General features: G+C 36.9%; 3 protein-coding genes and 1 pseudogene across 4 annotated transcripts in view; 3 read left to right on the forward strand and 1 right to left on the reverse strand.

Annotated features, from left to right (window-relative positions):
* The window catches only part of LOC105474731 (germinal center associated signaling and motility like), a 218,147-nt gene continuing 190,753 nt past the window's right edge, over positions 1-27,394 (reverse strand). For both annotated transcript variants that reach the window (XR_011609942.1, XR_011609954.1), the window contains exons 8-9: positions 3,743-3,788; positions 1-1,780 (exon numbers count right to left, since the gene is read on the reverse strand). The gene's annotated coding sequence lies outside the window, so the exon portion shown is untranslated. The remainder of the gene's footprint in view (positions 1,781-3,742; positions 3,789-27,394) is intronic.
* Positions 2,768-3,712, forward strand: LOC105474748 (olfactory receptor 14A2). The gene has a single exon (XM_011729583.3). The coding sequence runs from the start codon at positions 2,768-2,770 to the stop codon at positions 3,710-3,712; it is 945 nt and encodes a 314-aa protein (XP_011727885.2).
* LOC105474749 (olfactory receptor family 6 subfamily F member 1) lies at positions 14,108-15,492 on the forward strand. The gene has a single exon (XM_011729584.3). The coding sequence runs from the start codon at positions 14,170-14,172 to the stop codon at positions 15,094-15,096; it is 927 nt and encodes a 308-aa protein (XP_011727886.2). The 5' UTR covers positions 14,108-14,169; the 3' UTR covers positions 15,097-15,492.
* LOC139355870 (uncharacterized) lies at positions 16,513-20,832 on the forward strand (annotated as a pseudogene).

The following is a 27,394-nucleotide window of genomic DNA, read 5'->3' on the forward strand; positions in this document are numbered from 1 at the left end:
TTGAATAAACTATTACCTTTATTTACACTGGAGTATTCTTCAACCATGAAAAAATAATGATAATGAAGGCAGTTTCCATAAACTGTATCTAATGTTTGCCAGCATTTATTACATTAAATAATCAAATGTAAGGGAGTATACTTCGCGTGCTACAAGTAACAAGAAAACATGAGCAAATCTTTTTTTGTAAAATTGAAACATACGGACAGTAAACCAGTAAACCCTGAAATTGCTTTTCTGTAGATCTCAAGCAATGGGGTGGAAAGGATAGAGAATGACATTTCATTGAGAATAGTATTCTGTGGGGTTTTTGTATGTATTTTTACTTCAGAGAAGCATATTGATTTTTTACATATAAAAGCTGTCAACAAAAGTAAAGGACAAAAAACTTTAAAATTAAATGCAAACCAAATCAAATGAAATAACTAATCTTCAAATGAAAAACATAACCATGTTCAAAAGAAAATAAAAAGAAACCATTCTAAGTAACTTAACCATAGGCTTAATATAAACTCTTAGTCTAAAGGGGAACAGAGCTATAAGCAAATCTTCAACTATGTTATGTTGGCTTGTTGTATGTTTCAGGAGTCTTCATTTTTAGTGAAGTGCTCAAATGATTATTATACAGTATATTACATAGTTTGGTTACCACTGTACTATAGCCTATAACTCTATGATAAGTAGAATTAAGGGAATATTTGAGTACTTTATTATTTTTCTGCTAAAAGACTGAGTCATGTCCTTAACAGTGTATTTCAGAATGTGTTCTGGACCTACGTTGCAGTTGTTTCCTCCCTACAGAAAACACGTGATTATAATGCTAATGGTCTTAAGAGATAATCACTTAACAAGGTGATTCAGAAAATATTTAAGACATTTTTCTTTAGGGAATTCTAAAGTATTAGCCAAGTGCCTTAAAAATAATTTGTTGCAGTCCCTTTGACTATAGAAGTTTCCAAATTATGTCAAATTTGAAATAAAAGAAAGGCAAGTAGCCTTCCTCTTTGTGGTACTATGCATCCTTCCATGTGAAGAAACTCCCACAGCTTTGCAGAGCTCTTCGAGTCTTTTATCAAAAATCTAGAGATGGAACCATGTGCTATGTTGACACGGAGTTTATGAAGGAAGCTAGACGTTTTGTTTTCATTTCAGGTAATCAACTGACAAATTAAATTTTTTATTCTGGGAGAAATATTTCTACTATTGTGTAGATGTGATGGAATTATCTCCTTAAGGACATCTGATGAGTAATCCTGTGTCCATGTGGTTGAAGAATTGGAATTATTATACGGTATTAATTTCAAATTTCTATTAAAATTTTAAAAATCTTGTAGATATTAAGGAAATTTAGGGCAGACCAAAAAACAATTAAATTTAATGGCCAGTTTCTTTATCCTTCTTCCTCCCTTTTGTCCTTCCTTGGCTATTTCTCCAGACTGACCATTGAAGCTAATAAATGTCTTCAGAATTATTTAATCACTCTACCACATTTTCCAGGTTCACTGTATACTGCTTCTCCACATGTGATCCAAATGTCCATCACCTTTACTTTATTTTTTAAGCTTCTCTTCCTAAAGCATCTTCTCTACAGATCTTTGTCCTGTATTTCTTCTCTTCATTTTGTTGTCAGCCCCCAGGTCACCCACATAGAAAGCCCTTTCATCTGGTTAATCTCTAAAATAACACCTTTATATTTTCATAATGCCTGCCCCAATCTGAGTTTATCTTGTTTACTAATTTATTTGTTCTTTTTCTGCTTCCTCCCATTAACAGCAAGCTCCTAGAAAAAAAAAAAAGTTGTATATTTTTTAAATCTCTACCATCTAGTTTGATGTCTGATATATATGGAACATTTTTCTGATCTTTTCAATAAAGAATAAATAACTCTACATCAGTAACTAATAATTGAGGGAAATATTTTAAACACTGAAAGAAGATACTTGATAGCTTTACAAAGTAAATTATGGAAAACCGACCATGATCAAGAAAAATTACTCAGTTAGGATGGGAAAGCCATTTTATCATGGTGCCCTGTTAAAATTCCTTTATACACAAATCAACCACCCTTATAATGATGTGGCTTTAGTACACATGTGCACATTCAAAGAACATGAAATTTTGCTAAATAATTCATTTTTTATTTCTACACTAATGAGATATTCATTATGTTAGAATTGTATGACCTCAAGATAATACAAATATTGAACAACAAATCCTAGTTTATTTTTCCTTGCTTACTATCATTAGAATAGAGAAGGTTATTTACCTATGTGAGATTATTCAATACATCTGTAAGTGTGACTTTATGTTTGTAACATCACATAATTGATATTTTGCACCTGTGTAGGATATTAGGGACACTAACACAATCTAAAGACATGGGCCTTTGGATTGCTTTTCTGAAAGCAACGGATTCATCATGAAGCATGGCATAATAATAATTTGATGCAAATTCTCAGTGGGTTGGAAAAGCTTCTGTGTTTAGTCAAGTTATATGTGTCTTGTAACAAATTAAGTTGGAGGCTATAGGATTAGGTAAAACTCTTAGAAAGTCTAATGGAATCTGCACATTACTCATGGAGTTTATCTTAAAAAATGAACAATGAAGTTTTAAGTAAGTGGAGAGCCATTTTAGGTAGACTCCTTTCCACTGAATATTTTTGTATATCAATATGACTCTTGCTAGTCTGTATAGATTTTTTAATTTTTTTCTCCTTTTTTTTTTTGCATATCTTCTCACCTTGACAGGCACTGAAGAGAATCTAGTATGGCCAATGTCACCTTGGTGACAGGATTTCTTCTTACGGGGTTTTCTAATGTCCAGAAGCTGCAGATTTTATACAGTGTGCTCTTCCTACTGATTTACCTGGCAGCCCTAATGAGTAACCTTCTCATCATTACTCTCACTACCCTAGACATAAAGCTCCAAACACCCATGTACTTCTTCCTGAAGAACTTATCCTTTTTGGATGTCTTCCTGGTGTCTGTTCCAATCCCAAAATTCATTGTCAACAACCTAACCCACAACAATTCCATTTCCATTCTAGGATGTGCCTTCCAGCTACTTTTAATGACTTCCTTCTCAGCAGGTGAGATATTTCTCCTCACTGCCATGTCCTATGACCGCTATGTAGCCATCTGCTGTCCCCTGCACTACGAGGTAGTCATGAATACTGGCGTCTGTGTGTTAATGGCAAGTGTTTCCTGGGCCGTTGGAGGGCTCTTTGGTACTGTGTACACAGCTGGCACATTTTCCATGCCTTTCTGTGGCTCCAGTGTGATCCCACAGTTTTTCTGTGATGTTCCTTCATTACTAAGGATTTCCTGTTCTGAAACACTCATGGTAATTTATGCAAGTATTGGAGTTGGTGCGTGTTTAAGCATTTCTTGTTTCATCTGTATTGTGATCTCTTACATTTATATCTTCTCCACTGTACTGAAGATCCCTACCACTAAAGGTCAGTCAAAAGCTTTTTCCACATGCCTCCCCCATCTCATTGTTTTCACTGTTTTTATCATAACTGCTTATTTTGTTTATCTCAAGCCACCTTCGAATTCACCATCTGTTATTGACAGGCTGCTCTCTGTGATCTACACTGTGATGCCTCCAGTATCTAACCCTGTAATCTACAGCCTGCGGAACGATGACATGAAACGTGCTCTGATAAGGTTGTTGCAAAACACATATGGCCAGGAGGCTTACTTCATTTAACACTTTCAAGTTCTGTCAATGATACAGTACCTTACAGATCACGAGAAACTTTCCTTATTTTTAACTTTGGAAAGACCTAAGAAAGCAACATACATTATTTTTTCCCTGAAGAAATAAATACTCGAGAGCCTAACTGACTATTTCTAAGGTCACTTAATTGCATTACATCAGGATAACATATAGTGTTAGGGTAATCATTTGGTATTCTTCTATGACAAAGCATTTCTGCCTTTGTATTATAACTTTCTGAACGAATTGGTTCTGTTTAACATGATGCTTTCATCTTTGGTCTCTTAATAACCTATTTTCTCTATTTTATTCACTGAGAACAAATTAAAAATGCTGAGGTGATTCGATGAGTACAGTATAATGCATTTGCACTACCCAGATAAAATTCACAGACTCTAGCTAGTGTTGAGCAAGAACAATACTAGGCAAAAATAACACAGGAAGCTAAGGCCATTTTAGAGGTGTGCCCAGATATGTAAACAGTCCTCAGGACACCTAAAGCAGAGGTGAAAAGACATGTCTGAGCCAAGGTCTCCTAGGCAAATGGTGGTCACCCAGTAAATAGCATTTCCAGAAAGAGACCAGGCAGAGTTCCCAAGGTCTAAGAACTGTGTGTTTCTATGTGTCTACATGTCTATAATTTAGAAACGCCTTTACCTCTCCCTATATAAAGAATAATGTTTTAAATCTGATTCTGAACAGAAGCTTGGAAATGTGTTAAAATGATTGCACAAGTCATTCAGTTGTGATACACTTCCTTTGGTTTAACTACTAGTGTCTACAATGTGAAATCTTTTTCTTTACCTTCTGTATAACCCTCCCTAGAGATTCTGTGTCTTATTAGAATAACTTTCTGAATTTTATATTGACTTTGCTATGTTCTTATTTATCTAAGAAAAAGTACAAATGTTCCTAAGATTGTTCTCAACCATATTGTCCTCTTTTTTCAATCATGTTACTAATGTTTTATTATCCCTTGAATTAACTAGATGACCAGGTTTAATTCTGAGTCACATGTTATCTTATTTAATCATGTCCCAAATATCCTCTGACAGCTACGTTGATTTTTACCATACCAGAATAAGATGCTAAGAATATAAATAAGGTTAAATTAAACTTTCATGATATATCTTACACATAAAATTTCCTTTAAGTTCTACCAGAGGGAAAATCACACAATTATTTGTTCTTTCCCCTTAAAGAAAAAATATATGCTAAATGTAAATAGATTACTTTGACGTGTATATCTACCTATTGTCAGAGTTGAGTAGGCAGAGTTGTAAAAGAGAAAAGACTGTTACCCTACCCTTAGTTAAATTATATTGGTGAAATATTTTTGGTTTAAATATTTAAGAAATTACATACATTGTGGAAAATCCATTGAGATTTTTCAGTGTCCTCCCTTTTGTTTTTTAGTAGCATCTGATATTTTATAATTATAGTCCTCTTATGCTTTATTAGTTTTATTGATACACAATAATTGTATATATTTATAGGGTACATAGGATATATTGATTCAGGTATATAATGTATAATAATCAAATTGGAGTATTTGTGTTTTTCTTTGTCTGCCTGAATTATTTCAATAGAGTTGTCTTCAAGTTCAAAATTTTTTTCTTCTACTTAATCTAGTATTTTGTTGAAGCTCTCAATTACATTTTTATTCCGTTCATTAAATTCTTTAGTTCCAGGATTTCTATTTGTTCTTTTTATGGTATCTATTTCTTGTTGAATTTCTGATTCAGATCATGATTTTTCTTTTCTTATTTCTTTGTGTTGTTTATCTGTGTTCTTTTGTATCTCATTCGGGTTCTTTCAGATAATTAGTTTTAATTATTTTTCAGGCATTTTATATGCCTTTTCTTTGGGGTCTTTTACTGGAGAATTATTGTCTTCCTTTGTAGGTGTCATGTTTCCTTGCTGTTTTGTGTTTCTTTCATCCCTGTGTTGATATCTGTGCATCTCATTTAACAGTCATTTCTTCCAGGTTTATGGAGTATCTTCTGTAAGGAAATATTTTTTATTATTATATATGTGTCTTCAATTTTGGTTGGGCAGGTTGCTTTGGCTTTGATTCTGGATATACACCAGACTGTAGCCACTGTATGATTTCTTTTGCTGTCATCAATGTCAGTAGTTTCTGTGAGTTCCTTAGTGGCTTAGGTTGCAGTTGTTTGCAGATGCTTTGACTAGCCTTTGCTGAAGACGGGGACACAAGGCTGACTGGTGCTTAGGCCTTTTGGTGGTGTGTGCAAGTGCTAGCAGTAATGGCAGTGAACCCTCAGTAGGCCAGTCTTTGGACCTCTGAGTGTGGAACAAGGATGCTGGCTGTAGAAGTAGCAGGCTGGGCAGGCTGGCCCTCAGGCTCCTGGGTGGGGTGTGTGGGTTCCGGTAGGCTGGACACACCACTCTTCAGCCTCTGGACAGTGTGTGCAGGTGCCTACATGTGTACTTACATGGATCTCTCACTTACCTTTTTTCCACATGAGAAGGGAAGTACTTTCTGGCTCCTAGCCCACCCAGCTGGCTGCCTTACTTCCTTCTCCATGCTGCCATCTTGAGTTTCTATATCTCCTAGGATTCCTTTTGCTTCCCTGCTGGATACCAGCATTCTCTCCTAGATAGTGCCGTCAACATTTGGCTATTTACTTGCTATTTCAGTCCTTCTTTGTGGAGTAGGTAAGTGCTAGGCATCTCTAGTTAGCCATCTTAATGACAGCTGTCCAAATTATCTCAGTGCCCTATTTTTCTATAATATGTTTTAATTACCAGGGAAAAATTGATTTAAAAAAACATTTTTAGAAGATTGGCAGCTAGTAAATATTTAAGAAATAATAGAATTTAAAAATTCATAACATTAATCGTCTATATTGGAATTGATTCAGGCAAGAATCAGTCATGGATGATAAAGCCACTAGAAAAAGAGTTGTAAGAAAATGAGATATCTTCATAATGACAAGATTTCAACCTCAAACTATCTATTCTATATTTACAATAAAGAGAATGGATGGTAGCCTCCATAATCTAATTGATCAAAATTGGTATCAATAATAATAAAATAACATATGTGCGTCCTGATATGTTGCAATATGTAGACTACATCATCCTTGAAATATTCTCTTAAAAATATTTAACCTGGAATTTAATCAAGCCTCAGAATTAACTTCCAGTTTTCAGAAAAACAGAAGATACAAATTTAATAATACCATGAGAAACAACTGAACAAACTAATAATATGAGACATCCTATAAGAGACTGATGAGATGGCTCAAAAAGTCAAATTTGGAGGTGAAATGACCAAGGAGAGTCCTAGAGTAAAAGAAACTAAAGATGGATTACATATTCACAAGAACATTGAAAAGTATATGGTATCTGAGATTAACTCTCATCAATGGGGAAAAATAACTTTTAGAGAATATAATTTTTTAAGTTACCTAAGAGTATGAACAAAATGAAAGTAATTGGATTACATACTGTGTACAGGGATAAGAAGACTCAATAAAGGTGTTGATTCTCCATAAGTAACCAATAAACTTTTCATCTGAAGTCTTAAAGCAGTTCAAAATGGAACTTAAGGTTTTAAAAAATTCATATATACAATTGAACAGCCATGAAAATTAAAATAATTTTTAAGATGAAAAGTAAGAAGTAGATAATGGCTTTTCAGATATAAACATGTCTATAATATTATAGTAATTGAAAGATTATGGTTGTTTAGAGATAGAGAATGGACCAAAGGAAGAAAACTCAATCCATTCATGAATGGTGACCAGAATACGACAGAGGATAAATCATACATTACTGGAAAAGGAAGGACTAGAAAGGAAAATGATGTAGAAAAAAATAGAATTAAATATTTTTAAAATCCACCTTACACTTCACACACAAAAAATAAAATTCAGATGAATTACAAACCTAAATATGCCAAAGTTCACATCCTCACTGACACTTAACTTTGATCTTTTTTATTATAGCCACTTTAACAGGTGGGAGGTGATGTCTCATTGTGGTTTTAATTTGCATTTCCCTGATCGTTAGGGATGCTCTGCACTTTTTCATATATTTGTTGACCATATGCCTTCTTTTAAGAAATAACTGTTCAGGTCCTTTGCCCATTTTTAAATTAGATTATTTGTTTTCTTGCTATTGAGTTTAGTGTCATATAAATTTCAGATATTAACTCTGTATCAGACATATGGTTTGCAAAAGTTTTCTCCTAATTCGGTTTGTCTCTCATTAACTATTTCCTTGGCTATGCAGAAGCCTTTAAGTTTGATGCAATCCCATTTGTCTAATGCTTTTGTTGCCAGTGTTTTGCGGGTCCTATCCAAGAAAATCATTGCCCGGACCAAAGTCATGGAACTTTAATTCATTTTGCATTGATTGTTGCATATTGTGTGAGACAGGGTCCAATTTCACTCTTCTGTATGTAGCGATCCAGTTTTTCCACAGTACTCAGCATGCCAAAGTGTCATACTTTGAGGTACCGTTTTCTGAGCCCAAACATAAGCATTACTGGTGTTACTGTAGAATGTATTTTCAGATTGTTTCACATGAACAAACAAACTAAAAATATTAAATATAAACAGCAAAGGAGAGAAATTATATTATTTCTTTTCTCTCTCTTAAACTGTTTTGCACAGCAATTTATTTCTCAGTAATTAAAAAAAATGCTTATCAACATGTTGGGGCTTAGGATACAACTCCAAAATATGACTGTAGGAGATCAGAATATGTCAGCTCAAAGAACACTTCTTGGGCAAATTTCCAGCAGGTTACTTTGAGAAACTGCAGACACAGCTACTTTTTAATTTTTTTTAAAAAGTACATCTATAGAGAAAACCTACAATAGTAAAAGTATCTGTATCAGGAAGAAGGCTGCTCTACGGCAACTTTCATTATCTGATATACTTTTTATCTGCATAACAAGACAATGTATATGCACAATACATTTTTCCCCCTCACACTCCCATAACCTGTCAACGCTATGCTCCAGAGATCCCTACCCCCAATCTTATCTATAGTTAAGGATGTTATATAAGCCTCAATCATGTGGCCCTTCTTTGAATCCCATATTTTGTGGGACTCCTGTGTATATGAACATTATTAAATATAATTTTTCTCCTATTAGTCTGTCTTGTGGCAACTTAATTTGTAGCCCTGTCAAAGAACCTAGAAGGGTGAGGGAAAGCCATTTTCCCTACCCTACAATATACCTTTAACTAAAATTTAATTGTGTAGAACAATTATAAGTTTGCAAGTGAATTTTCTAGAATTCAGGAAATATTTCTGTAGAAGGATCACGGCATGTGTTTTCACTCTTCTAATTTTACCTGAGCTCAGTCATCCTAAGTCTTCTAGAGGCATCCTTATTGTCCAGCAGTCAGGTTTTTTGACCCATGGACATAAAGGAGGCTGCAAACCACAAGAATCACAGGGCGTCTCATTAAACAATGTAAAAGACAATTATTTTAAATTTGGGGAAGGGTGAAGTTGAGGTGAAATTTAAAAGAAGTGATTTTATAGGTGGAAAGCAAAGAAAGCTCCTTATGAAGATCAGATCTGGACCCAATTGTTCTTTTTCCTTGGAAACTACAAAATTAAGATGTATGAGAAATTTTGTGTTCAGAACTTTTTCTCTGAAGCTCTGCTCCTGGAATAGATGTGAGGTTGTATGTCTCTGTCAGCGTGAATTAGGTACTCCCAGAAAGGGTGTCATATTTTATTCTTATCCATATGATTGAAAACAACAAATTTCTGATATCAAAGATTTTAAATAAGAAATTTTCTCACTCAGTGAGAAAACAGTTATCACTCAAAGAAGGGAGTCATTATGACAATTTACAACTGCAACATGTCCTTGGGTAAAATTGTTTTCTGATATATTTATAACTGACTTTTTCTTCCCTTGCTGTTTTAGGCTGATCAACAGCCAGGCAGATTTTTTTTTAAATTCAGAGATAATTTTAAATTTCTAATTATATCATGCTTCATATTACTTAATTATATTTTAGTTAAGGTCATTTGTCCAATTTTATTCTGTTTGATTTGTTTTAAAGAGTTTTTCACAACTTTGTTGAACTTATTAAGCAGCTGTATTTGCTAAAAACTCTCCACAAGACAAAATACTTAGATTAGCGTATGTAAAGCCCAAAGAGATATCCTTTTCCTGTTCCAGTAACTTTACAATTTAGTTGTTTAAATCAAATAACTGAAAACGTTCTGAAGTCATCCATTTGGAAAGATTTAGTACGAGGTCATCATGTCTTTTTGAACTAGCCCTAGATACCTGAGAGACACTTCATCTCCCAGAAGATTCATCCGTACATAAGCAATTACTTAAAAAAACAAGTGATTTCCAGAGTCGAGCCAATTATGATGAAGAGAGGTAGAGAAAATATAAAACACCAAACTAGGTTGGTAGAGAAAATATAAAACACCAAACTAGGATAGAATGGGATCAGAGTATAAGAACAAAGGGAAACAGAAAAAGACTGAGCTCAAGTTTCAAAGATTATGAAAGTTTGAGTTAATACAGGAGTAATGGACATCAACAGAAGGAAGCACACTATTAAATAGCAAGATAATCAAAGAAAAACAGACATAGAGGGAATGATTGCAATCAAAATATTTTTAAATAAAGAAAATCATGGAATAAAAAAATGAGTAAAAGTAAGGTCAAGAGACAAAGCTTTTGGAGTTTATGGCAGAAAGAATTGCAACTGGGTAAGTGAAAAGGGTGATTATGCATTTGACATGTTCTGTCCAGTGTTTCATCAATTGGTAATTTTTTATTTTATTTTATTTTATTTTTTTTGATACAGGGTCTCACTCTGTCGCCCAGGCTGGAGTGCTGTGGCGTGATCCTGGCTCACCGCAACCTCCGCCTCCTGGGTTCAGGTGATTCTCCTGCCTCAGGCTCCTGAGTAGCTGGAACTACAGGCCTGCACCACCACACCTGGCTAATTTTTGTATTTTTAGGGTCTCACTCTGTTACCCAGGCTGGAGTGCAGTGGCATGATCCTGGCTCACGGCAACCTCCGCCTCCTGGGTTCAGGTAATTGCCCTGCCTCAGGCTTTCGAGTAGCTGGGACTACAGGCATGCACCACCACACCTGGCTAATTTTTGTATTTTTAGTAGAGATGGGGTTTCACCATGTCACCCAGGCTGGTCTCAAATTCCTGTCCTCAAGTGATCCCCCGGCCCTGGCCTCCCAAAGTGGTAGGAGTAGAGGTGTCAGTCACCACATCTGCCAGATGGGTAAATTTGTAATCACAAAATTGTGGTGTATGATTGATCCATCATAGTATTCAAACAATACTGAAAACCTCCTGAGATTAAGAAACTATTTTAATGTAGGTGTTTTTTAATAAGATATTGCATATTTCTATGAAAAAATAATTGTTATATTATGTATTTAAAATTACTTTTCAGATGCAAGAAATTAAAATTACTTATACTCAAACAAAAAAATTATTAAAAAGTCAGTCTACTTATATAAGAAAGATTAATCTGTTAGTTAATCTGAAAAATTAAAAGGTAATTTACTTGAACCTAATAAATCAAACTACATTTTTCTCTGATTTTTATTTTAAGCTCTTGTTAAGTCACATCCACAGATTTCCATTTAGGCTCTCTTAGAAGTAAAACTAGAAGCACTCAAGTCTAGAGTAGTATATACAGGTTTTTAAATGTGGGATTAATCATCATGTGCTTCAAGTAAACATTAGGTCATGGTATCTGACAAATTCAGCAGCATAATTAAAAGTAAAATATGAAAATGTCATTTCATAATATGGTTCTGGATATTTGTTTTCTAATTTTTAGTTATCAAAATGATTTTTGAATTTTGAATATAGATAATTATAATTGCCTTATTCACATTACTCATAAAAGTTAAGAGTTGATAGAATTATTTCATACTAGCTTTTCAAAATAGCTTTACCCAGAGATTTCTATTTGAACATGAATTAAAATATTTTTGAAATCTGCCAATCAGATGCTGTGGGAACCTATAAAAAATATCTGAAAGTCTCAAGTTCGAAGTGCTTTGGCTCCAAAATCAGACATCTTGAATTGATAGTCATGACTCCACTTTGAATAACTTCTTCAGCTTCTTTGTGTTTCAGTTTTCTCATTTGCAAAACAAGTAGGATAAAAGCAAGCTAATAGGATTTACAAAGATCATGTTAGCTAACAGTCTAGTGACTGGCAATTCACCATTCACTATGTTAACTACTTTTTGCTGTTTTTAACAATGCTCCCTGATGACCTTTAAAGAAAAAAACGCAGATTATACCAAAAGGCATTAACAATTGACATTGGCACTTGAATTCAAAAATAGTTATTACATAACATGAATGATACATATGTTGGAATATATTAGCTTTAAGAAATTTGCAAATCTATTATTTAATATTTATTGTTAAAGAACATCTTTTCTTTGTGATTCTTGTTCTATATCACCCATCAGTATCTAGGGCATTTTTTTCTGTATTAGGGTAATGAATTCATAATCTAGGCTCCTTTACTAGAGTAGAGGAGGAAAAAAATATTTTCCTTCTTCCCATCTTAGGTTCAGTGGGTGGAATCCTGCAATTTAGACTGACCAAAGACATATAAGCAACAACAAAAAAGAAGTTTATTGACAAGTGCATTGCACATACACATGGGAGAACTCAGGGATGAGTAACTCAAAGAATTGGTTAGAACCTGAGCTTATGCAGTATTTTAACAAAAATACAATAAATTTGTAAAGAAGTGACAAGACAAAAGAAGGGGGTTCTCAGGGGTACAAACTGTGGAAGGTAGACATATGGGGAGAGTAATGGAATATAAGGGCTATTTAAGCAAGGGCTGTTGAGTAGATTCCTCTGTGGCCTTCTCTAGGACGATAAGACCCCAGAGTTGTCTTCGGTGATTAAAAATCATCCAATCCTTCCTGGTAGAAAGGGGGCAGCCTAAGAGTTTTTCTTGTGTCTCTGTATTTTTTGTTCTTCACAATTGTCTTCAGCTCAAAATCATCCAATGCCAGAGAAGCACATTTTATGGTGGCTTACTCTGAACTTCTTCATTACCCAATCAAGCAAATCTTCAGATTTATAACTTTTTTATAAAATGAGAAAGTTGCTAGATCCTTGCTTCTCAGTGCATGGTCCTGGTCATTGACATTTGGAAACATGTGAAATGAAAAACCACAGGCCCTATATCAAGGGTGCATTAATCAAAATTTGCATTTTGGCAATACTCTTAGGTGATTCATGTGCCCATTAGAGCTTGAGAAGCACTGCTTGGAAGCTCCTTCTGCCAAAAATGAGGTAAACCCAATGTATGTACCCATTTACTTTGTAGACCCATTTTATAGTATAAATGCACTTAGTGACATTGGATACATGCAATAAATTTGAGTTTATGCAGGAAATAACATCTGGCATTGGTGAATGCAAGGGTATGATACATGAGGATGGAGAGAGCATTCCTATTTATAAGGGAATTCCTAGAATGAAGCTGCCAAAGTCTTCCCTTTCTTCAAAACTCTGTCTCCTAAACATAGGTTTTGGTCACCTGCACGTTTGAGAGTAATAGCTTCCCAATTCACCCTCTAATTTATAGACTCTATTCTCAAAACCAGTGCTTGGAAGTAAACTATGAGAATTTTTTTAAAAATGGTTTCACAGTGATATTTTGCCCTTCACCTGCTTTCAGTGTACTCCCTTCCAAATGGGCACCAGGATTTCCTAGATTGTTACCTTCAGTATATTGTTCAATATGGAAATATACATTTTTGATGAGAAGTATCTGTCATATAATGTTTAAACATGAAATCATCAAGAGAAGACAAAACTCATTTTGAAACTAATTTTAAAGTATCTTTGGTAACTTTTGAACATATTTTTGAAGATGAATCTTACTAATTAGATCAATTTAGAAGCCACAACTGTTAAATATGGATGTGACTAGAACCTAGGTTTAGTGGGCCAATTTCTAAACGAAGACAAAATTACACATTTCATCCAGGGGCCGTGCCAAGTCTAGTTAAAAAGTAGTAAATTCAGTCAGCCCTTTGCGGGTTTAGATGTAATCTGGGACTGAGCTGGAACGTGGCTCAGAGTGGAATGAAGTCAGAAAGACTGGAGTTGAATCTTAGAGCTGAAATGTAGCTATTAGTGCAGTCTTTCCAGAATTGCTGACATTTTTTGCACATTTGTTTTCTAAACTGATAATTGGTTATAATAATACGTATCTCACTGTTTCATTAAAATAACTGATAGTAACTATGCCTCCAAACACAGAGTAGACGTTCAACGAAAGTTACATCATATCTCCAATAATTGCATTTAATTATTGGAGCTCTTTCATGAATCCAGTTCTTTTTCTCTTTCTAGGACTGTGTGATTGGGTTAAAGGGCTCGATGCGGGGACTCTGTTTTCTGGTTTAAGTATCACAATGGACACAGGCAACAAAACTCTGCCCCAGGATTTTCTCTTACTGGGCTTTCCTGGTTCTCAAACTCTTCAGATCTCTCTCTTCATGCTTTTTCTGGTGATGTACATCCTCACAGTTAGTGGTAATGGGGCTATCTTGATGTTGGTGAGGACCTCCCATCAGTTGCATACCCCCATGTACTTCTTTCTGAGCAACCTCTCCTTCCTGGAGATTTTGTATACCACAGCTGCAGTCCCCAAAGCACTGGCCATCCTACTGGGGAGAAGTCAGACCATATCATTTACAAGCTGTCTTTTGCAGATGTACCTTGTTTTCTCATTAGGCTGCACAGAGTACTTCCTCCTGGCAGCCATGGCTTATGACCGCTATCTCGCCATCTGCTATCCTCTACACTACGGAACCATCATGAGTAGCCTGCTCTCAGCGCAGCTGGCCCTGGGCTCCTGGATCTGTGGTTTCATGGCCATTGCAGTGCCCACAGCCCTCATCAGTGGCCTGTCCTTCTGTGGCCCCCATGCCATCAACCACTTCTTCTGTGACATTGCACCCTGGATTGCCTTGGCCTGCACCAGCACACAGGCAGTAGAGCTTGTGGCCTTTGTGATTGCTTTTGTGGTCATCCTGAGTTCATTCCTCATCACTCTTATCTCCTACATCTACATCATCAGCACCATCCTCAGGATCCCCTCTGCCAGTGGCCGGAGCAAAGCCTTTTCCACTTGCTCCTCGCATCTCACTGTGGTGCTCATTTGGTATGGGTCCACGATTTTCCTTCACGTCCGCACCTCTATCAAAGATGCCTTGGATCTGACCAAAGCTGTCCACATCCTGAACACCGTGGTGACTCCAGTTTTAAACCCCTTCATCTATACACTTCGTAATAAGAAAGTAAGAGAAACTGTGCTGAAGAAATGGAAGGGAAAATAAATCTCCTATTCCACAACAGATGTCCTGTAACTGGTCTCTGCATCAATACAGAGGTTTCAAGTAAGAATGTGGAGGAACAGGGCAAATTTTTCTTGGTATGCAGACAGAAAAAACAAACAAACAAAGCAAGTAATACTATATTTTCTATACATTATCATGTATGATAAAAATGGGAGTTTTTGACATAAGCAAAGTGGACTTTTTAAGCAAAAAATAATTGTACATTGAATTAGATTTGCTCTTGACTTTGGTTCATAAATTAGAGACATCTGCAATAAAAATGATGCTTTGGTATATCAACTCTGAATTCTTGTTTCTTTTTAAAGATTATCAAAATTGTCTTAGTATAAAATATTGAGAACTATATTTATGAAACATGAGGGAAGAGAAATATGCAAAGGTTAAATGAATTAAAACGTAGCTGAAACTAGAGTGTGTGCAGTTATTGTAGCATAGTATTTTTCAGTAAGGTATAATAAAATAGACAGATATGGAATTAGAACTTGATTATTACAAGGTGCCACATTTGTTTCAGAAGGATAGTGAACAAAGCAATCCGAAAAGTGGATAATGAAAAGTAGATAAACGGGATTGCAGGAGGGTTTGAACAAAGCAATAGAAGTTTCTTACATTAACAATATTGATCATAGAAAAGGAAAAAATACTAAAGATTCTATTGGCAAGTCAGCAAGTATAGAATATCCAGTGGTTTCAGGGAAAACATAACCATACGAAACAATAATTATAATAACTATTTGATTTTCCTCCAAAGTACTGCATTCCACAGAAAGCAAAATACTTTCCTTCCAACCATCAACACATGATAGGTGCCTTCTCCTCCCTTTCCTCATTATCGTATGGCTGTGGAAAATGGGGCTCCAGCAGGGCAACATAGGCTGCAGGGATATTCTGTTTGTCTTATTCATATTGGCTACATGTGTACAAAGTAGTCTGCTTCCCAAGGAAATGTCTAATGGGCTGAATAGAAGCTACTCTTCAGACCTTGCTTGTATTATTTGAAACCCCTTCTGGTTTCAAAAGTAAAGTGGTATAAAATAGAACAAGAAAGCTATATGTTTGAATAAAATAGGGAAAGATGTCTCATTGTGAGAATGATGCACATTAACTTCAGAAGTTGTATCTATGTTGAAAGCCTACCTCTTAAGGTACTTGTGATGGTTAATACTGAGCGTCAACTTGATTGGATTGAAGGATACAAAGTATTGATCCTGGGTGTGTCTGTGAGGGTGCTGCCAAAAGAGATCAACATTTGAGTCAGTGGGCTGGGAAAGGCAGACCCACCCTTAATCTGGTGGGCACAATCTAATCACCTGCCAGGGAATATAAAGCAGGCAGAAAAACATGAAAAGGAGAGATTGGCCTAGACTCCCAGCCTACATCTTTCTCCTGTGCTGGATGCTTCCTGCCATTGAACGTCAGACTGAGGCAACAGTGATGGGCTCCCCTGAGGCAGGTGCAGGCAAGATAATGTTGGTTCTCCTCAGGAGCCACCCCCAATGCTTCTGTTTATTTCCAGACCTGTGACTACACTAAAGTCGCAGTGGTCCCCTAGAGGTGAGGTTGAGAGTGTGATCCATGAGGAGGTGTGCCACACTCAGAAAGAACTGTTTGAGTTCTAATTTATATAAACAGAAATTTGAAGAACAGGCATGGGAATGGATATTAAGGGTATAGGATAATGGTGGAAGGAACATAAAGTTGGATCAGGCCGAATTTATTGATTTGGGCCCACTAAGTAGGGACTCTGCTTTTAATGTTGCAGATCAGGGAGCTAAAAAAGGTTCCAATAGTTTGTTTGTTTAGCTGAAATGTGGGTCAAAAGATGGACCACTGGGAGCTGGAAATGCCTGACCTCCCTTGGTTTAATGTAGAGGAACAGATCCAAAGGCTTAGGGAGATGGGGATGGCAGGGTGGATTAGTCACTTTAGACCTACTCATCCCAGCTGGGAGGGTCCAAAAGATATACATTTGACCAATGCCTTGCGAATTAGATTTGTGAGGACAGCACTTGCATCTTTGAGTAACTCTGTAACTGCTCTTCTCTTTATGTCAGATCTAACTGTGGGAACTGCAGTCACTCAACTACAAAATTTAAATACAATGAAAATAATTGGATCTCAAGGAGTCAGGGGCCAAGCAGCAGCACTCAACTGTAAAACGCAAAGTGGGTGTAGTTACCTTGAAGGGGAGGCTGGGTCCCCTTGAGGAGGGACCCCACTACATTACCGACAATTTACGCAGTGAATCTTTCTCCCATCCTTCCCGAAGGAGACCTCTGGCCTTTTAGCAGGGTAACTGTACACTGGGGAAAGGGAAATGATCACACATTGTGGGGACTACTGGACACTGGCTCTGAGCTAACATTGATTCCAGGGGATCCAAAATATCACTGTGGTCCTCCAGTTAAAGTAGGGGCTTAGGGAGGTCAAGTAATTAATGGAATTTTAGCTCAGTCTGACTTACAGTGGGTCCAGTGGGTCCCCAGACTCATCCTGTGGTCATTTCCCTAATGCCAGAATGCATAATTGGCAGAGACATACTTAGCAGCTGTCAGAACCCTCACATTGGCTTCCTGACTGGTAGGGTGAGGGCTATTATGGTGAAAAAGGCCAAACGAAAGCAATTAGAGCTGCCTCTACCTAGAAAAATAGTAATTCAAAAACAATATTGCATCCCTTGAGAGACTGTGGAGATTAGTGCCGCTATCAAGAACCTGAAAGATGCAGGAGTGGTGATTCCCACCACATCCCCATTCAACCCTCCCATTTGGATCCTGAAGAATGACAATGGATTATTGTAAGTTTAACCAAGTGGTGACTCCAATTGCAGCTGCTGTACCAGATGTAATTTTATTGCTTGAGCAAATTAAAACATCTCCTGGTGCCTGGTGTGCAGCCATTGACTTGGCAAACGTGTTTTTCTCCCTTCCTGTCTATAAGGCCCACCAGAAGAAATTTACCTTCAGCTGGCAAGGCCAGCAATATACCTTTACTGTCCTACCTCAGGGGTGTATCAACTCTCTAGCTTTGTGTCATAATCTTATTCAGAGAGACCTTGATCGCTTTTCACTTCCATAAGATATCACACTGGTCGGTTACATTGATGACATTATGCTGATTGAATTCAAAGAGCAAGAAGTAGCAAACGCATTGGACTTATTGGTGAGACATTTGCGTGCCAAAGGATGGGATGGAAATAAATCTGACTAAAATTCAGGGATCTTCTACCTCAGTAAAATTTCTAGGGGTCTAGTGGTGTGGGGCCTACTGAGACATTCCTTCTAAGGTGAAGGATAAGTTGCTGCATTTGGCCCTTCCTACAACCAAGAAAGGGGCACAATGCCTAGTGAGCCTATTTGGACTTTGGAGGCAACACATTCTTCATTTGGGTGGTTACTGTGGCCCATTTATCAAGTGTCCTGAAAGGCTGCCAGTTTTGAGTGGCATCCAGAACAGGAGAAGCTCTGCAACAGGTCCAGGCTGCTGTGCCAGCTGCTCTGCCACGTGGGCCATATGACCCAGCAGATCCAGTGGTGCTTGAGGTGTCCATGGCAGACAGGGATGCTGTTTGGAGCCTTTGGCCAGGCCCCCATAGGTGAATCACAGTGGAGGCCTCTAGGATTTTGGGGCAAGATCCTGCCATCTTCTGCAGATAACTACTCTCCTTTTGAGAGACAGCTCTGGGCCTGTTACTGGGTTTTGGTGGAAACTGAAGATTTGACTATGGGTCATCAAGTCAACATGTGACCTGAACTGCCTATCATGAACTGGGTGCTTTCTGACCCATCCAGCCATAAAGTGGGTTGTGCACAGCAGCATTCCATCATCAAATGGAAGTAGTATATACATGATCAGGCTCCAGCAGGTCCTGAAGGCACAAGTAAGTTACATGAGGAAATGGCTCAAATGCCCATAGTCTCCACTCCTGTCACCTGCCTTCTCTCCCCCAAGCCTGCACCGATGGCCTCATGGGGAGTTCCCTATGATCAGCTGACAGAGGAAGAGAAGACTAGGTCCTGGTTTACAGACGGTTCTGCACAATATGCAGGGACAACCAGAAAGGGGACAGCTGCAGCACTACAGCTCCTTTGTAGGACATCCCTGAAGGACAGTGGTGAAAGGAAATCTTCCCAGTGGGCAGAAATTTGAGCAGTGTACCTGGTTGTGCACCTTGCATGGAAGGAGAAATGGCCAGATGTGTGATTATGTACTGATTCACGGGCTGTAGCCAATGGTGGCTGGATGATCAGGGACTTGGAAGAAGCATGATTGGAAAATTGGTGACAAAGAAATTTGGGGAGGAGGTATATCGGTGGACCACTCTGAGTGGACAAAAACTGTGAAGATATTTGTACCCCATGTAAGTTCTCAGCAATGGTTAACTTCAGCAGAGGAAGATTTTAATAATAAAGTGGACAGGATGACCCATTCTGTGGATGCCACTCAGCCTCTTTCCCCAGCCACCTCTGTCATCGCCCAATTGGCCCATGAACAAAGTGGCCATGGTGGCAGGGATGGAGGTTACACATGGGCTCAGCAACATGGACTTCCACTCACCAAGGCTGACCTTATTACGGCCATTGCAGAGTGCCCAACTTGCCAGCAGCAGAGACCATCACTGAGACCTCAATATGGCACCATTCCTCATAGTAATCAGCCAGCTACTTGGTGGCAGATTGATTATAATGGACCTCTTCCATCTTGGAAAGGGCAGAGGTTTATGCTCACTAGAATAGACACTTACTGTGGATATGAGTTTGTCTCTCCTTCGTGCAAGGCTTCTGCCAAGACTACCATCCATGAACCCATGGAACGTCTTATCCACTGTCATGGTATTCCACACAGTGTTGCCTCTGGCCAAGGCACTCACTTTATGGCTGAAGAAGTGTAGCAGTGGCTCATGCTCATGGAATTCACTTGTCTTACCATGTTCCCCATCATCCTGAAGCAGCTGGATTGATAGAACTGTGGAATGGCCTTTTGAAGTCACAATTACAATGCCAACTAGGTGACAGTACTTTGCAGGGCCGGGGCAAAGTTCTCCAGAAGACTGCGTATGCTCTGCATCAGCATCCAATATATGGTACTGTTTCTCCCATAGCCAGGATTCATGGGTCCAGGATTCAATCGGTGGAAGTGGAAGTGGCACCACTCACCATCACCCCTAGTGATCCACTAGCAAAATTTTTGCTTCCTGTTCCCACAATGTTACATTCTGCTGGTCTGGAGGTCTTAGTTCCAGAGGGAGGAATGCTGCCACCAGGAGACACAACAATGATCCCATTAAACTGGAAGTTAAGATTGCCACTGGGACACTTTGGGCTCCTCCTATCTTTAAGTCAACAGGCTAAGAAGGAAGTTACTGTGTTGACTGGGGTGACTGTCCCAGACTATCAAGATTAAATCAATCTACTACTCCACAACGGAGGTGAAGAAGAGTATGCATGAAATACAGGAGATCCATGAGGGCGTCTCTTAGTATTACCATGCCCTGTGATTAATGTCAATGGAAAACTACAACAGCCCATTCCAGGCAGGACTACAAATGGCCCAGACCCATCAGGAATGAAAATTTGGGTCACTCCACCAGGAAAATAACCATGACGTGCTGAGGTGCTTGCTGAGGACAAACAGAATACAGAATGGATAGTAGAAGAAGGTAGTCATCAGTACCAACTGTGACCACATGACCAGCTGCAGAAATGGGGACCATAATTGTCATGAGTATTTCCTCCTCCTTTTGTTAAAAACATGTTTGTGCATGTATACACTTGTATTAATATCTGTATTTCATTTCTTTTTTCCTTTATCATGTGACATAAAATTTATTGACTTCATATCAGCATTTAAATATTGTTGACTTTGTGTAATAGTATTTGGGTTGGGGGTCGGTGTGTTTCCAGCTGTATGAAGGATAGTCGTATTATGTTAGGGATAATTATGACCTTATTATTGTCTTTATTTGAAGATTAGGTATGATTTCAGGAGATGTGTATGGGTTCAAGTTGACAAAGGGTGGACTTGTGATGGTTAATACTGAGTGACAATTTGATTGGATTGAAGGACACAAGGTATTGCTCCTGGGTGTGTCTGTGAGGGTGCTGCCAAAAGAGATGAACATTTGAGTCAGTGGCTGGGAAAAGCAGATCCCCCTTAATCTGGTGGGCACAATCTAATCAGCTGCCAGGGAATATAAAGCAGGCAGAAAAACATGAAAAGGAAAGATCTAGCCTCCCAGCCTACATCTTTCTCCTGGGCTGGATGCTTCCTGCCCTCCAACATAGGACTCCAAGTTCTTCAGTTTTGGGACTCGGACTGGCTCTCCATGCTCTTCAGCTTGCAGACAACTGATTGTGGGGACTTCGTGATCGTGTAAGTTAATACTTAGTAAACTCCATATATATATACACACACATATATATATATGTTAATATATATCCTATTAGTTCTGTCTCTCTAGAAAACCCTGACTAATACAGTACCCATAAAAAACACTGCATACCTGATCGGTTCCCTTCATTTATTCATTCTGAGGATAAGTTTCATGTCCATGGAATTCCTAAGCATATTTTTGGAAATTTCTAAAAGTCATAATTTCTAACAAAAGTCAGATTGCTACCCTCTGAGGATGAATAGCCTTCCTGCTTCCATAAGTTAGGCCTCAATTTCCAAAATCCCCAAAAGCAGCGCCTACTATCTATCTCAGCGAGAGTTATCTTCAACACCTCTCTACTTCTGCTACTCACCTCAGTACTGAAAAGAAGAATGTAGAGTTCAGCTTTTAAAGTGAACGAATCAGTTTGATATGGAATTGTATCTAAAACTTAATGTTCAGTGAAGGAGTATCAAAATGAACAGAATGCTTTCATTGACTCAGGTCTTTTCTTTCCATACTGATTGAAAAACACACCCCACTTAAGAATAATTTGCATAATTAATTTGCAAGCAAATATACTTGACTACTAGAATTCTGATTCACTTTTCTTTCTTCTTTCTTTAACCTATAACTTACGATGATACATTTGTAGATAAAATACATTATTATTCAGAATCATCTTCCAGTAATAAATTACTGGCAGTGGAAAACAATAGATGCCCCATCAGGGAAAATACAAGTTTGAAAAAAATAGGTTTAACCATAATAAATTGCCTTTGTACAACAAATACAGCAGTGAAGGAATATAATAATCAATCTAAACATTACATCTATGCACACATAATTTTTTGTACAATGGTGAGGGTAAAATTAAATTATATTTAGTCATTATATTTGAAACAGCAATTCCATTACTATCTACCAAAAAGAAAATAAATCATTATAATATATAAAGACACATGCACACATAAGTTCATTGCAACACTATTCACAATAGCAATGACAAGGAATCAACCTAAATGTCCATCACAAATAGACCGGATAAAGAAAATGTGGTACATACGCACCATGGAATACTATGCAGCTGTAAAAAAGAATGAGATCATGTCCTTTGCAGAAACATGGATGGAGCTGGAGACCATTATCCTTAGCAAACTAACCTAGGAACAGAAACCAAATTCCACATGTTCTCACTTATAAGTGGGAGCTAAATGGTGAGAACACATGGACACATAGAGGGGAACAACACACACTGGGGCGTATCGGGGTGGATGGTGGGAGGAGGAAGACAATCCAGAAAAATAACTAATGGCTACTAGGCTTAATACCTGAGTGATGAAATAATCTGTGCAACAAACTCCCATGACACAAGTTTACCTATATAATAAACCTGAACATGTACCCCTGAATTTAAAATAAAACTTAGATAAATAAACAAACACATTTATTAAAAGTAGTTCAGGATTTGCTAGCAATTATCCCACATTTTACCCCACCCATTATATTATATATGATCAAGGACTATCGTTATTACTATTGTTAGTAATAATTTTTACTATAGTTACTAATAATTTTATTACTAACAATAGTCCTTGGTTTTGTTATTTTATTGTCTTCTTTTTCCCCCTTTAGTGTGTATCTGATATTCATTTCAAGTATGCTTGAGTTCATTTGTTTTCATTCTCTTTCAGTTTTAGGACTTCCATGCTTCCCATTGTTAGAGATTTTATTTCATGTTTTGAATATGAAGAATATTAACATGCTTCACAAGTCAAAAATGCACAAGAAGATACGTGCCAAGAAGGGATATTCCCTCCCCTATACCTTTTACCTCTTCCCACTCTTCACCTGTTGTAGTTAATATACTAATTTTTTTTTTACTTTAATTTCTGTGTTTTCATTTGTAGGCGAGCAGATATGCTTTCTCTATTTTCCTTTTCTTTCTATAGAAGAAATTGTACTCTATATTTTTATAGTAGTTTGCTTTTTTCACTTACTAATATTTCTTGGAAACGTAATATACAGATCTACCTCATTCTTTTCTTACATTTGCATAATGCTTCCATTGTGTAGATGTACAAAAGCAATCAATCAATTTTCTATGCCTGAATATTGAAGTTATTTTACAATATTTAGTAATTATATGATGAATAATTTTCTACATCTTTTTTGTACTGTCAGAGATATATTTTCTAGTTATCAGCAAATTATTGGGTCGATGCTTAGCTAGTTTTGTTAGATATAACCCAAATTTCCCAAACAGGGTTGCACCATTTGTGTTCTCACGAATAATATGTGAGAATGCCAGTTTCCCCACATTCCCATCAACAGAATGCCCTGTCAAGGTTTTGCATTTTTGCCAGTTTCGTGAGAAGTGGTATCTTAAGGTTGTTTTAATTTGCATTTATCTTATTATTGTGAAGTTCACCATTAAAAATATATCTAAGAACTATTTTCATATCTCTATATGAATTGCTCTAACATCCTTTGCCCATTTTCCATAGCTTAAAAATCTTTAGTAAATTTTTAATATTTTTATATATTAAGGATGTTAGCCTTTCACCTACAATGTATGTCACAAATATTTTTTCTCTGTTACTTTTCTTTTAACTGCTCATGGTGTTTTCCCCCAGTATTTTACTTCAATTTTATGTAGTCAAACAGATTACTCTATATTTCTATTGCACACAGATTTTCAGTCTTGGTTAGGAGGCCATTCCCTACTCTGAGATTACAGAAAAAAATCCATTTTTTCCTAGTATTTGTAATTGCCACATTTCCAGTTTTACATTTAGATCTCTGAACCATTTTTTTCCTTGTGGGTAACATAAGGAATGAATTTAATTTTGATTCTGGCAAATAACTATACAGTTGTTCTAACTCCATATATTTAAAAGACTATCTTTGCCCCGGTAATTTACAATAGTGATTTTATAATATGTTAAATTTCTATATGTAGTAGGACCTATTTCTAGGTTCGTCTTCTATCTCCCTCCCCTCACTTCCTGGTCCCTTTCCCTCTTCTCTCCTTTCATACAGGCTCCAACGCCTCATTATTCTATTATAGTCTCAGCAGTAATTTTAAAATTTAATACAGCAAGTCCTGTCTCATAACTCTTTCTGCTCAGTATTTTTCTAGTTAATCTTATGTATTTACTTTTTCATGATTTAGGATCATGTATCTAGCTTGACCAAAAATCTTGTAATTTTCACTGCTTTTGTATTAAAGGTATAAAAATAACTTTAGAACTGACCATTTCGTGAGACTTTCTAACTTAGAACATAGATTACATTTCAATTTATGCAAGTATACTTTTCCATTAAAATTTGTTATTAGGATCTTTGTAGTTTCACATGTAGTTTTAAGAAATAATACTAAGAGGTTCTTGGTACCGTTTACTAGTTTCTCACAATGGTAACATTTTGCAAAACTTTACTACAATATCACAAACAGCTATTGACATTGATAAAATCCACAATCTTATTCCAATTTCCCCAGTTTTACTTTCACTTATTTGTGTGTGTGAATTTATTTCTGTATAATTTTATCACATGTGAAGGTTTATCCACCACTGTAGCTAAGATAATAAACAGTTCCATCACCACAGGATCTCTTATGTTGTCCTTTTATAACAACCACTTCCTTTCCACTGTTTATCCTTTATGGCTGGCAACCACCATATTGTTTCCTTTCCTAACATTTTATTATTTCAACAATGTTTTATAAATGGATCATACAACTTGTAATATTATAGTATTAGCTTTTGTTACTCAGTATAGTTTCTTTGAGATTATCGAAATTGTTATGTATATCAATAGTTTGCTTCTTTTTATTTCAGAGTAGCATACGATGCTATGAATGTGTCACAGTTCATTTAACCATTCACCTATTGAAGGACTTCTGCGATGCTTTCACTTTTTGAAAATTATGAAGAAAGCTTCTATCTATGAGCTTTCATGTACGTTTGTAATATATATGTGTGTATATACATTTATGACATATATGTATATACATACATGTTGCACACATGTATATACATATGACATATATATAGCACATACATGTACATGTATGTTGCGTATATGTATATGTAACTTCATTCCTGTGGGATTAACACCCAAGAGTAGAATTTTTGGATTGTATAATAATTGCATGTTAAGTTTTATAAGAACCTGATGAACTGTTTCCCAGAGGCCCCTGTACCATTTTACGTTCCCACTAGCAATGCATAAGCAATCCAGTTTTTCTGTATCTTGATTTTTAAAAAAATAGTCATTCTGATAGCCCATGACAGTTTAAATTTACATTTATTTAATGGCTAGTCATTTTGAACATATTTTCATGTGTTTATTTGCCATGTGTATATCCTCTCTAGTGAAATATCTATCCATGTCTTACGCTCCTTTTATAACTGGATGTTTATCTTTTTTTTTTTTTTTTTGTAGATTCTTTGGGAACTTCTACATAGACAAAATGTCTGCAACTAGAGATTGTTTTCTTTCTTCCTTTCCAATCTCTACACCTTTTATTATTTTTCCTTTTCTTATTATAGAAGCTAGAACTTCCAGTACCTTTTTATTGAGTAAGAAAGATGAAAATGGACATTCTTAACTTGTTCCCTATTATTCGGAAGAGCATTTAGTCTTTACTAAGTCTGATGTTACCTGTAGATTTTTTTTGTAGATGGTCTTCAGCAAGTTAAGATAATTTCTGTCTCTTTGACTTGCTGAAAATTTTAAATAAAATGATTATAAATAGGAGCTGAATTTTGAAAAATGCTTTTGCTGCATCTTTTCCCTGTTAACATAGTTGATTCTATTAATCTTCAAATATTGAACTAAGCTTGCATACCTGGAGTAAATGTCCTTCGCTGTGTTATACGATACTGTTTATACATTGTTAGATTTGTTTTGATATTTTGTTAAAGATTTTCTATCTAGGCTCATAAGAGTCACTGGTCTTAAGAAATAGTGTAGTTTTTTGTGTGTGTACTGTTTTTATATTTTCTTTGTTGTATTAATTGAGGTCAGGAGTTCAACACCAGCCTGGCCAATATGGTGAAACCCTGTATCTACTAAAAATACAAAAATTAGCCAGGCAGGATTGCAGGCGCCTGTAATCCCAGTTACTCAGGAGGCTGAGATGGGAGAATCGCTTGAACCCAGGAGGTGGAGCCGAGATCGCGCCATTGCCCTCCAGCCTGGGCGACTGAGTAAAACTCTGCCCCCCAAAAAAAACAAAACAAAAATTAACCTCATAAGATATTGTATAAAATCCACATTAATATTTTCTTTAAAAGTTTGGTCAATTCTTTAGTGAACCATTTTGGACTGAAAATGTCTCTGTCAGAGGCTTTAATTTATAAATTAAATTTCCTTAGTGGCTATGGAATATTCATATTACCTCTTTCATCTTCGTTGAGTTTGAGTAGTTTACAATTTTTGAGAAATTTGTCTATTCTTTTTTCTAAGTTGTTGAATTTATGAGCATAAAGTTGACTGTATCATCTTTTCAACAGCTGAAGGATCAGAAGTGACAGGCCCAACTGGCATGGGAGGGGAGTATCAGGTTTCTCCAGAAATTGTGCCTATTTTGGGATAATCATATTTGCTGGTGGTCCTTGGCTACTTTGGGGTCTCCTATGGCAGGGGTCCCCAATCCCCTGGCCACAGACCACTATGGTTCCTGATCTTGCCTCCTATCAGATCAGGGATGGCATGAGATTCTCATAGGAGTGTGAGCCCTACTGTGAACTGTGCATGCGAGGGACCTAGATTGTGTACTCCTATGAGAATCTAATGCCTGATAATCTGTCACGCGGATCCCGCCACACCAGTGGGCTCCCGCGCAGCGGGAGCCTCCCCTAGGGGTGCTGCCCCCTGCTCCGCGGCGCCCTGTCC

The sequence above is a fragment of the Macaca nemestrina genome, chromosome 1, assembly GCF_043159975.1.
Source record: "Macaca nemestrina isolate mMacNem1 chromosome 1, mMacNem.hap1, whole genome shotgun sequence".
Lineage (NCBI taxonomy): Eukaryota > Metazoa > Chordata > Mammalia > Primates > Cercopithecidae > Macaca > Macaca nemestrina.